Source organism: Cupressus sempervirens, chromosome 10 (assembly GCF_028749045.1).
Source record: "Cupressus sempervirens isolate cs-2001-9-10 chromosome 10, ASM2874904v1, whole genome shotgun sequence".
Taxonomy (NCBI): domain Eukaryota; kingdom Viridiplantae; phylum Streptophyta; class Pinopsida; order Cupressales; family Cupressaceae; genus Cupressus; species Cupressus sempervirens.
In genome coordinates, this window is record NC_143127.1 from 900,899,407 (window position 1) to 900,912,985 (window position 13,579).

A 13,579-nucleotide genomic window follows, 5' to 3' on the forward strand; every position below is an offset into this window, starting at 1 on the left:
CAAAGATCATTGTATAGTGATAGGCTGATAGCGAAAGTGAAAAAATTAGAAGGAAAAAGCTAAGGCTGATCAGAGCGGATAAGCTAATATAAAAACCAGAGAAAACAAATACTTGAAAGAATGATGATGAGGTAGGAGAATCAAATCAAAGACCTCCAATTTCTAGTGTACGGGACGGACTTCTGCATACTTCTGCCCACGGATTTAAACTGTACATTTCTCGGCTTGAAAGTAATGTCTCATACATTGTATGGTGCGAGGAATTTGATTTGACCGGGGCAAAATACGAGGGGCTAGGCGGCATAGGTAGGGTAAACAAAATAGTTTACCCTTTAGCCGTTGCCCACAACAATACACCCATCCTTCCACAGGGGAATAGTTATGTTCACTGGAAATTGCTATAAGAAGACCGGCTAGAAGCTCCATTCCATAGCTGTTTTTTGTGTTTCCTCTTCATTATTCAATTTCTGCGTGTCTTAACTCTGTTAGCAATCGCAGGCAGACATGGGTAACTCTTGCCAATCTTGCATCTCTGATCGGCATACTGTTACAAGTCCTCCTCATGGAAGAGAAGGATCATCCCCTGATCAGCATTTCCCTACTGATCTTCCAATACCCACCACATCTTCTCCGCCTCTGTCTCATCATGAAGGATCATCCCCGCCTCCTCAACCACCCATTAACAGTCTGCCTTCCTCTCCTCTCTCCATCGATTCCCTCAACCTTCGCATTCAGAAAGTCGATCCAGTTGATCAAATCGAGCCGCTCATCAGCTTCGTTGATTATCATCTACACAGCATCAAGGCAAACAGTTCGAACCCTCCAAACAGTGCTTAACCAGTGTACGGCTTTTAACTTGTTAACAAATGTTCATGAACTTAGTAGTAGTTGTCTGTTGACTGTTGCAGGGTTCCTCACAAGAGGTATCATCATCGTCATCCTCTCACTTGACTTCCGTGGCCTCCAACACAACTCTGGCTGCTGAGTTCATCGATTTCATTTCAACAGAAGCTGAAAAGCTACAGAAGACGGTACAGCTGCTAGTTTGCTTCATGGCGAGACGTGAAATATAGGAATTTGTAGTATATTATAATTGACACTATAAACTCTGTGTTTCCAGGACATTGCGAAGGAAATGGGGAGCATAGCATTGGAAGGGCTGAAGAAGGTCGGGGAAGCCCACTGGGTATTCTTGGGGCTGTCGGTGGTTGCATGTGCACTGAAGAGATGCGTGACAGTGAGATCTAATGTTTCCGAATGTATCGACCTTTTGCAAGCAATTGTTGACCTTGCGAAAGACCTCAAGGTCTTTAGGGAGAGGATGCCCCATGAGAGGGAGAGACTACGTGGATCAGTGCAGATCGTAGTGGAGGGGGCGATCATGTGCTCTGATTACATCAATAATGGAAAATTCTCCAGGTTTGGCACACTCTCAACACATTTATTTGTGTGACAGTAAATTCTTATTTAATTTTACTAGATAAAAATGGGCCCGAGATAGGACAATGGGATTTGGATTAATGATAAGTTTGTTTAGATTTTAATAGGCTTCTTGTAGAGGAATCTTGGCCCAACTTTATATTGAGCTTTGCTTTTAAAGACATTTTACTGTTCTTTATGTCGTCATGTTGGTATTTCTCTGTACTCTGTTCTCGTTCATAAGAGAATATAACTAGAAGTAGAAAATTTAAAACATTGTTGTTAAATTACTAGAGTAATTAATGTTGTTGATCCTCAGAACGAATCTATCTATATATCGATATACCTCTACCAAATCTTGGGCCAATGGGATCTGTAACTGTTGGCTGTGTAGTGTCGACTGTACGTTGTAAACTTTAAGGCACCAGGGATGCTCTAAGTTTGCACAGGCCTGATGTAATTATTCCCACCATTAACTTACACGCTGTAGGACAAATAGTGGTCCAGGGATTCGCTAGAATATGATTCAATTCGTGTACAAAGGATATATGGTGTATTGATCTAATAAAATAACAGCAAAACAGAACAAACAAAATAATAGAGTACATTATTTGCACAGTATAAAAGCAGAGCAGAGCGTGACAGTAGAACAGAGCAAAATAGAAGGGATCATAGATATATAATTAATAGTTTGCATGATTCAACACTCGAGTCAAATTTATTGACTTATGTTTTTCAGGAGAGGTGATTCACACGAAGTCATCTCTCATAAAATGAATGGAACACTTAGCACTCATTGGATCACTCATTGGATCTAGGTGATGCTCATGTTTCTGAGGTGACACTTAACTACGGTGTTTCCTCCATAGTAAAACCCAGTCTTCTTACAACCCCATTAGCAAAATTTTCACCAAGCGTTGCATCTTAGGAACCATTCATTACAAAGTCCCTTAAGCTCATCAATTAATAAATAGGAGCTATTTTCCACAATAAATCAAATTTGTCCATTCTTTCATAAAAAATGCAGTCATATGTATTATAACCAAAGACTTTAAAATGAGATACTACATCATTTCTTGAGCACATCATGCCTCTTCTAGTGTTATGTTCAAGATTTCCTCAAAAGGTGTTCTATTTAAGATGTATGCAAGAGTATGAACTTTTTCGACCCATAATTTAACTTCTATATTTCTAGAGTGAAGCCTACATCTAGTCATTTCTATTTTAGTTATGCAAATTATCAAAATTTATGATTATCTTGTGTGTTAATGGTCATCAAAGGCCTTTGTTTCAGTAGTGCCCCCAACAGTTATGGTTTAACTAGTCAATATGCCAGCTTTGGCCTACTCCATGATCACTTATGTCACTTTCTAGGCAGTTCCAAAACTCAGCAAGAAGGGAGATCAAGAGAGGGTAAAGCCATCTTGTAGCTAGAGGGTAAAGCCATCTTGTAGCTAGAGGGTATATGTAGGATCATGGTCAACCAAACTATGGCCTTAAGTGGCAGTGAAAAACTAGCAAATCAGGTTTATGTCAACTTGACACAGAATTTTAAAGTAGTTCTGGACTTTATATTAAAAAGTTGTAAGAAAATAATTTATAGGAAATTGAATCTAGTTTCTAAACTACTAGGCTTTATGTGGAGAAAAAATTATTTGATTGGTCAAAAGTTTGGATTTGAATGCAGTACTACAAAAATTTTAGGGCAAAAAATAAAAAGTAGGTGTATGTCTGACCACCTTAATCAAAATCAAATGATAATATTTTTAAATATAATTATAGATATAAAAAGTAGACTCATGTTCGGATGTGACGCATATTTTTGAGAATTTTTATTCCAAATAAATAATCAATTATGAATTTTCTACTATAGTGTTTTCAGAACTAAAAAACTCCCGTGTCTAACCACCTTAACTAGTTCAAAAAAAAAATCAAAATTAATTTTTTTCTTTTTTTTTTTCTTCTACTAGGCAAAGCATAGAATGTGATGCATCTTTTGGATTTCAAAAATCTTATACAGTTTGACATACTTAACCTAATTATTGGGTTTCTACAAGGCCTTCAAAATCATTAGAGTAGGGTTTGAAATGGACACAACAACGAAACTCAATCATTTGGAGAATCATTTTGCCAACCCGAAAACTAACGTTGTTGTAGTTTAATAAAGGAGATAATTATCAAACCAAATATTTTACAAATTAAATATAATATGAACCTCATGCTTCCTTTTGCTTGTTATGCGACATATTTTTAAATGGCGTGATCTTAGAAAAGAGAATCATCATTAATATTTTTAACATACATTTTTCAATAGAAATTATTACACATGTATGGTTTAGATAATTCTATGAAATTTCAAAGCTAATTCTTGAGTTCAAAATCAATTTTTTCTACTCTACAATATTCATAATTTGATTTTTTAAATGTAGATTTCTATAATATTTTAGTTAATATAATAGAAATAATAAGAATATGAAAATAACATGAGTGACAATAAATAAATGGTAAAATATATGAAAATTATATTATTTATTAAGCAACTCATGAAAAATGTTGCATTATAATTCTATAAAAAAGAGTATAGCATGTAAAACTTGATATCCCATATTTTTTTATCACCCATCTAATATAGGTACAATATTTTATTTCATTCAAATTGTGGAATACTTCTCAATACACCAAACATATTAGATATCTTGCCAACAATATTTAAAATGTTTGATTGTGAGAATATTAATAGTGTATATGATCCAATAATGACTACACAATTCCATATGTATGGTCATGCAATATAATAAAAAAAGTTTATAAGCTATGTTATTTGTGAAGGAGTATGAAATAATGAAAGTAACCATAAGATAGTTAACTACTAGATTCTTCAAAATTTTCACTATCTTACATTCAATTTAATATGAAATTAGAAAAATCATTCTAATATATTAAGGTTGTAAAAATATTAAAGGTCAAATTCATATGGTTATTACATCATTAAAAGTAGTAATACATGCAAAATGGAGTTTTCTTTTGCTCTGTTAGGGTTTTGTGTGATCTTTTAGTTTTCTTCTGTATGGATCTTTGTCTGAGCTTTCCTTTTGTTGTTTCCATTTGTCAAACCACATTTACTATGAGAGTTTTTAGGCTAGTTTATAATTGCCCTAGCCAATGGTGACCCAGTTGTTGATACTAGTGTTCATATTGCTACTTTGGAAAGCCATGGTGCCTCCATTGAACAAAAGTCCTTGCAAATTCATTCCGAAGGTTTTTCATGAGGTAATCCTAATATTATCCTTCTTTTGCAAGAATTTGATGCTGCTTGTGATTCGTTAGAAAAACATATCTTAATAGGGTATTTTGTGGGTAGGACTCCTCCTAAAGCTATGTTCTAAGAATGGGTTAACAAGATCTAGACTCCTCATGGAGTCCATCTTGATGTTGTGCAAAACCTTACCAAAGGTTTTTTATTTCACTTCACCAACTCGTTGTAGGAAGACACGATTTTTAGCAATGGTCCTTGGTCTATGTGTTCCTCCCTGCTTGGTTTTCAAAAATGGTCGAGGGACTTCACTATATCTGATGATAAAAAGCTTAGGGTTCTTGTGTGGGTAGAGTTCCCAGGTTTACCATTTCCATGTGAGTCTATTGCCAATACTCTTGGAAAATTTATCACAAAGGAACATGCAAAATTTTTCAACGCTTGCCCTTAGAAATGCATTTGCGTTGAGGTTGATCTTTCTGAGGATCTTAAGGATTCTGTGGAAATACAGATTGGGGCTCAAATCTTTTCTCAGAAGGTTCTTTATTTGAACCTACCTAACACCTTCTATAGGGCCAACCAATAGAACACAAGATTAGGGATTGCCCTTTGGCTATGCCTAGGGTTAAACCCCCACCAAAACAGGTTCTTGCCAAACCAGTAGAAGGGAAAAGGGAAGAATGGACTATTTTTGGGTGTAAGAGAAAGGCTCCCATGGCTCCTAAACAGTCATATGTGGTGGTCATTTCGGTTCATCCTATTTCAATAAGAGTGCAAACCCCAACGAGTTTATGGATGCAAGCAGTTTTTTCAAAACCAAACCCTAGTGTTTCACAGGGGATTATGGTGGCCTCCAGGGCTAACACCTCAGTTGTGATTCATACCCGTCTTGTTACTTCTTCCATAGTGACTCAGAATGTGTGGCATTCTCGCAGTCCTCCTATACATGCTGAGAAACTAGAGGAGAAATGATGGGCCATTAGTCCACAAGATTTTCCTTTTGGCTTTAACTTGATTTCCATTTTCTTGGAGAATAGTTACTCCTCTCTTGAGGACGAGGAAGATATGGAAGAATTTTTGTGAATTTTTTTTATCATGGAATGTGCAAGGTCTCACAGACCTCTCCAAAAAGTATTATGTCAAGGATACTCATCATAGACTTGGAAATTTAGATTTTCTCTGTATGCAAGGAGTTAAGATCTCTAATTTCATGCTTTCTTTTTCACGTCACATCATTTGGAGAGATGGCATTATGTTTTCCTCTCAACACGATGCTGGCAGTTGTGTTGTTACTCTCTTGTCACCTTGTCTTCATTCTACTATTATTTCGCATAGTTCTGACCCCATGCATAGAATAATTTGGCTTTTGTTTCTCATTAACAATCTTTCTTCTAGAGTTGTAAATGTTTATGCTTCCAATGATGCTATGGAAAGATTGAAATTTTGGGGTTGGTTGGCTAACAACTTGCCTTCAGCTACTTGGGTTATGTGTAGTGACTTCAATATGGTTGAGTTGGCCTCTGACAAAGATGACATTTCTCATTTTCACTAGAAAGATGGAGAAAGGGAAGCTTGGTACTACATGCACAATAAATTGGGCATTTTTTATTCCAATACTAACCACCACCAACATAGTGGGGTTTGGCACACTTGGTCCAACTTTCGAGCTGGCTCTGACTGCATTTTAAAGCGTCTCAATCATGCCATGATTACTGTACAATTTTTTTTTCTCCTTTTCTGAGGATCAAGATTTATCTATCATTCCCTTGCCAGATGTGATGCTATCTGTCCACTATCCTATTTATTTTTCCATTTCATGGCAAATAGCTATCAAGAAAGTTGTCAAGTCACAATTCTTCCTCAACATGTCTGTGTTGATGCATGCTTCCACTATTGCTCATATCCTACATGTCTAGAATTTGGAGCTACATCCACATGCCCAGATAGGGTGGATTCAGTGGTGGAATGACATCACTACCAGAACTGCTCACTTTCTACACATTATGGATGGTAGTGAGCAGTTTTCAAAAGGTGGTCTTATGAATCCACTACTTTTGTGCTTAAATAAGCTTCTAAAGCTCTCACCCTTAATCCTTTTGATGTTCATTTGCAAATTCAACTTGCCAAACTTTGCCACAACAAATAGGTTACAGATAATTATGCCACTTGGGGAGCCCAAATCAAAAGGCCTTGTACATAAAAACCCAATAATCAATATGTCAATCAACACTTTGTAGCTAACTCCATTAGAAAATAAGTAATAATTACCTAACTCATAAATTGATAGACATTATATCGATGGAGAGTTGAGAACGTTCTCAAGATACCCTTTTCATTTCATCAAATTTGGATGGAAAAAAATCATTAGCTACATCATCGAAGTTAGAAACACACAACAATAGGCCTCAAACATGTTTTTCACGTTGACCATGGAGGGTTGGCATCAGAGCAAAACCAAGCCTAATCAGGCACTTGTTCCCAAATTGGGTAACTCTTCTCAAATCGGATACTTGTTTTTTTTTTTTTTTTTTAATTAATTTTTTTAAATCAATTTTTTTTTTCAAATTCTTTAATAATAGTATGACCTCTTTTTAGGATAATATGTTTTTTAAAGGGTTTAGGACCCTTAACCATACATATAATGGTTCCAAAGGATCAAAAGGGGTCATAGGGTACTCTTTGACACTCTTTAACCCATTTAGTTACAATATGTGTGCTTATGGTTCCTAGGACCCCTAACCACATAAATGATGTGATCTAATGACTCAAAATGGCTTTAGAATACCCTTTGACCTTTTTTGACCCATTTGATGACATTAAGTGTTCTTAGGGGTCATAAGATACTTTATTACTGTTTTCGACTCATTCATACAAACAATATATATTCCTATGACCCATAGGAATGTATTTTCTTATTTAATGAGTCAAAAGGGGTCATAGGAAACTTTATGATCTCATTCAATGCATTCAAACACATAATCTATATCCCTAGAGGTGTTAGGACCCCTAGGAACATATGTGGTCTTAGGACACCTAGAAAGCTATGACCCCTTTGCACCCATATAAACAAGTATAATATGTCCCTAGGGGTCCTAAGAGCCCTAGAGACATGTTGTAATGAAATATGTGACCCCTTTTGACCCATATAAATGATTATAATATGTCCCTAGGGGTCCTAGGATGCCTAGAGACATATTATAATCATTTATATGCATCGAAATGGATCATAGGTTATCCTATGACCCCTTTCAACACATAAACAATTATAATATGTGCTTAGGGGTCCTAGGAGTCCTAGAGACATATGTAATAAAATGTGTCAAAGCAGTCATAGGTTATCCTATGACCACTTTCGACCCATATAAACAATTATAATATGTCCCTAGGGGTCCTGAGAACCCTAGAGACATATGTTGTCATGAAATGAGTCGAAAGGGGTCATAGGTTATCCTATGACCCCTTTCAACTCATATAAACAATTATAATATGTCCCTAGGAATTTTAGGACCCCTAGAGACATATGTGGTCATGAAATGTGTCGAAAGGGGTCATAGGTTATCCATGACCCCTATCGACCCATATAAACACTTATAATATGTTCCTAGGGGTTCTAGGACCTCTAGAGACACACGTTGTAATGAAATGTGTTAAAAGGAGTCATAGGTTATCTTATGACCCCTTTTTACCCATATAAACAATTATAATATGTCCATAGGGGTCCTCAGACCCCTAGGGATATATATTGTAATGAATTATGCTGGAAGGTGACATAGGTTATCCTATGACCCCTTTCGACTCATATAAACAATTCTAATATGTCCCTAGGGGTCCTGGGAACCCTAGAGACATATGTTGTCATGAAATGTGTCAAAAGGTGTCATAGGTTATCCTATGACCGCTTTCGACACATATAAATGATTATAATATGTCCCTAGGGAACCTAAGACCCCTAGAGACATATATTGTAATGAAATGTGTCGAAAGGGGTCATAGGTCATCCTATGGCCCCTTTCGACCCATATAAATGATTATAATATGTCTCTAGGGGTCCTAGAACCCCTAAAGACATGTTGTAATGAAACGTGTCGAAAGGGGTAATAGGTTATCCTATGACCCCTTTCGACCCATATAAACGATTATAATACAAACCTCCGGTCCTGGGACCCCTAGAGACATATGCTATAATGAATTATGTTGAAAGGGGTTACAGGTTATCCTATGACCCCTTTCGACCCATATAATCAATTCTAATATGTCCCTAGAGGTCTTGGGACCCCTAACAACATATGTTGTCATGAAATGTGTCGAAACCCCTTTCAACCCATATAAATTATTATAATATGTCCCTAGGGGTCCTAGAACCCCTAGGGACATATGTTGTCATGAAATGTGTCGAAAGCCCTTTCAACCCATATAAACAATTATAATATGTTCCTAGGGGTCCTAGGATGCTTAGAGACATATTGTCATGCCCTAAATCTATGAAGCAAACACAACCAACAAATTTTTTTTTTTAATGTTTTTTTTTTTGACATTTAGATTATACATTAGAGATATCAAATGATGTGATGATCGATTAGGAGGTTAAGTTATCTTTAGGACAAACTGTTGTGACTTAGAGAGTAAGTATCAAAAAAATTTAATTTCCCCTACAACTAATACCTAATAACATTAGGTTAGTCATTTATTCTCCAATGCTCATCAATAAAGTTCATATCCATAATCAATTATGATTGCACATTATAGTTCTAGTTGCAGAACATTGTAGATGACTTAAATCCTATGTCCTAAGAATAGGATATCTCTAGTTTTATATTTAAATCTTTACAAAGTATTTAAATTACATAGTTACACACAACGATGCAATTGTGACTTCATTGGCATATATACCTTTTGTATGAAGACCCTATTCGATATATATATATATATATATATATATATATATATATATATATATATATATATATATATATTGATGTAATTAGTTTAAATTTTGCTTATGAATTCATTTTGTTAAAATGATAAAATATCATTACCTTCTTAAAAATCCCAAGTATCCAACTTAAGAAATTACATGAATATAAGAATACCATTTTATTTACTTGTATATTTACTATATACTTTCATAACAATCTTTGCACTTTTCACGAGATGAACCCTAGGACAAAATGTTTTATATGTTAGCCCTACAATATCATGGTGCTAATGGTACATATTCATGTATGCTATTCAAGGTATCCTATTTTGGATTACATCCTCTCATATGTTAGATTTGTGTACGGAATTTTAACATTATATAGATGATTCCTAAAGTATTCACCCTGAACATAATTATCCTGTACCCTTAAATTTAATTTAATTTATTATTTTATTACTATTATTATAAGAAAAATCATTATTATATTTTCAAGTTCCCTATAAGGTAATCACTGGATTGCTAGATACTGATTATGTTGAGGTGGTATGGTTATAAACACTGATAATTTGTTTTACATGTACTTAAAATTTCATTGCATAATATACCTATTAAAACAATTCCCTGCACAACCCATCTTAACATATATATTATTATTAATATGTTTATTATTGCTATTATTTATTTGTTCTTAATAATATTACCTTTAAAAAAATTCACCTGAGCCTACCATTCTTACTATACGTCTTTTACTCTATTTACGAACATTGTTATTAAGTTAAAATTACCTTAATCGCTAATAACATTTATAGGATAAAGCTACCATCCTTACTCTATACTATTCCTTCAATATTATATATATAATTATTAAACTTCCAAAATATTTATATTCAACTATGCCATAATTAAATTATCTTAAAATTAAGATACATCTATTATCCTTTAAATTATCTAATTATCTATAATCAACATATAAACAAAATATACTATAATCGTGATTACACTATCCACAAAATCAAAATATAATTGAAACAACTAAAATCAAAATATACTTATTATGATGCTAAACTTGACATGCTTTAATTATATTTAATAAAATATTAAAACTCAACATCTTTGATTATGTATAGTATAATACTAAACATCCCTCTAGTTATGCTTGTCATAATACTATCTTAACCTCTATTTGAATTAACAATACAAAAAAAATGCCGACAATGTATATTTATATATTGATATTGTTATTATTATTACATTTTAATTTTACCATGTTCACTATTCTGCATATACATCCCTTAACCATTATTATCATTTTATAAATATTATATTAGTTAGTTCTATAAATATATATATCTTATTACTTTTAACATAAGTCTAAGATAATACAATTTATGTTTTATACATATTTTTCAAAAAAAAAGAATAGTTAACCCATAACATTCCCTTATCATAGTAAATAAATAATTTTTTTTTTTTTTTTAAAATAACAACATATGAATAGCAACACCCAACACCCCTCTTACCTAAACCTACATCTATACCTACATGCCACTTGTCCCCCTCCTAACTTTCTAATAATTCTCCCCACTTCCTATAGACCATGCAAATTTTTCTTTGGAGGTAGAATTATGTGTCCAACACTTTTCCATGTGATTAGACAAGGTCCCCATCATGATTATTTATGTGGCTGCACTAAATCTTCAATTGGTAAACATTAAATGCACCTCCTTTTTCTAAGTTCCACTCCAAAACTCCTTCCAACGTAAGTCTCCCTCTCTACTTGGTGTGGGTAGTTGAAGTCATCAAATCTCACTTTTTCTCATGCCCCAAAACTAGGCACTAAGGATAGGATTCTCTCATGTCATTCATGGCAATAAATATAATTCCTTAAACTCTCAAGTCAACTCATTTCCTTATCTAGCCACCTAGAGGGACCACATACTCCCTTTAATTTCTTGGAATTATTATTTTGATGGGATGAGATCTAGTACGTTTAGGTGGGAGAATATAGCTAGGATATAAAAGTTTATTTTATTTATTTATTATGTTAGGACAAGTAGGATTATAATAGATTTCTTTTTTTTTTCAATTTTTTTTTATTTGGTACTTTTTTTCGGTATAGGGTCATATCATAATTAAGGACAAGTCTGACATATATTAATAGGAAATATTTGGAAATAATATATATCTACTTACCAATTCAAGATATTAATTTATTATTTAAGGACTATTTTTTTATTTGACTGTAATAGCAAGGAACTTTTTTTTTGTTTTAGTCCATACATTTTCTAGCAAGCAATATGCATCTACAGGTCTTATATGAGCTTAACTTATTGGTCTAGTTCTTTCCAAGTGTTCTCTACGATTGTTTAGATTGAATTGGTGATAGTCTAACATTGCATTAAATGCATTAGAATTTTCTATTCTAATAAGCAAATTTAACATAAAGTAACTATCATATTACTAACAAAATCTAATTGCAAGATACACCAACATGAAACTCAATGAAATCCTTAACTAAATTCAATATACTTTAATGACATTCAATTTCTATGATTTAAGCTATCTACAAATCCATTGCTATCAATTGCATATTCTACAACTAATTCATTTTCAATTCTAAACATCAAGCAATTGAATTATTCTCATGAAATTTGAGGAGATAAAGATATCAATATGATAATGTCCAATTCATTCTTTCAAGGTATATCATGATACAAATTCTTTTCTTCAACACATTCCAAATTTAGATAATGATAAGACAACAACATCACAATATCAAGCAAGCGATGGGGTGATGGAATCATCAAATCAAGATACACAACGGAGGACTTCACAAACATGATGTTTCACAATCTCTCTATTTGTCATATACATGAGAGGAATATCAACACTCTTACAATACAATGGATACACATAACATGATAGAATTGTCCTCCATTTCAATACAAAAGCAATAGTATTCTCTTCTTCTATGCAAGAGTAAGAATTCACAATTTCCAAATGTCCAAGGCCTCAAGCAAAACCTTGCAAATAAAAGACAAATATAGAACCATGGAGGCTCACCTCCCAAGCTAGGCCTCAAAGAGGCCACCCTCGTGCTAGGGAAAACAAGGCTCAACTAGGATATATTCAAACAACATCACAATAACAAGGAACAATACGATTACCACCATTTAACAACACATTTATAATCCTCAACCAAGGCTTGCACAATGATTCACAGATGGAATCATAAACTTGGGTGAAGGTGGGCTCTTCAAGGACGAGAATACCATATCCTTGTGAAACAACAAATCTTGCAATTGCAATATTCTAATAAGCTTCCAAGAAACATGCCACAACAAGGCTATCAATAACACATGCCTCAACAAGGCTATCAACACTTACTCCTTTCCACATATCCTCACTTATACCTCCCATAGAACAATAGAAAGGCATATGGCTTCAATGGAGCCCATTCTCCATGAAAACTATCCCCTCTCCAAGAGAAGGGTTTCTCAACTCCAATGTAAAGCCCAACTAACCTCTTCACCCCAAGGCTTCTCTTCCCTCCCAAGGGTGAGTGAAGCCTTCACACCCAACACAATATTCAATCCACCACAACAAAATCAAGAAACCAAATCAAATACAAGTAAATCCAACATGCTCATCTACAAACACAACAACTATTACATACACCAAATGCAAACACATTAATCTTACAAGAACACTCTTCCAATTTCTATTCTTCATCTATCATGAGATGAGAAAAAAAACATGGCATGAAGCACTAACCTCCTTGCAAGCTATGGTTATGAAAATGGTGATAAAGAGCTCCCTTCTTCCTTCCAAGTCCCTTTCTCCAAACCCTAAGTGTCTCCACCATTAGAGAGTGGGTGAACAACCCCTAAGTTTGGCACAAGCTCTCTAAAAAGATCTCCACTTCCATCCTCACCTACCCCTCTTACACCCTTGTACCTTCTACCAATAGGAACTTACCCAAGTGGAGG

The 13,579-nt window shown here is 34.3% G+C and overlaps 1 protein-coding gene across 2 annotated transcripts in view; it reads left to right on the forward strand.

Moving 5' to 3' along the window:
* Positions 1–249: 249 nt before the first annotated feature.
* The window catches only part of LOC149536912 (uncharacterized), a 59,239-nt gene continuing 45,909 nt past the window's right edge, over positions 250–13,579 (forward strand). The window contains exons 1-3 of one of the 2 annotated variants that reach the window (XM_089805625.1): positions 250–804; positions 909–1,031; positions 1,121–1,419. In XM_089805625.1, the coding sequence (XP_089661751.1) occupies positions 505–804; positions 909–1,031; positions 1,121–1,419 (722 nt within the window). In that variant the 5' untranslated portion in view covers positions 250–504. The remainder of the gene's footprint in view (positions 805–908; positions 1,032–1,120; positions 1,420–13,579) is intronic. The other variant, XM_089805626.1, reaches the window with a different exon arrangement.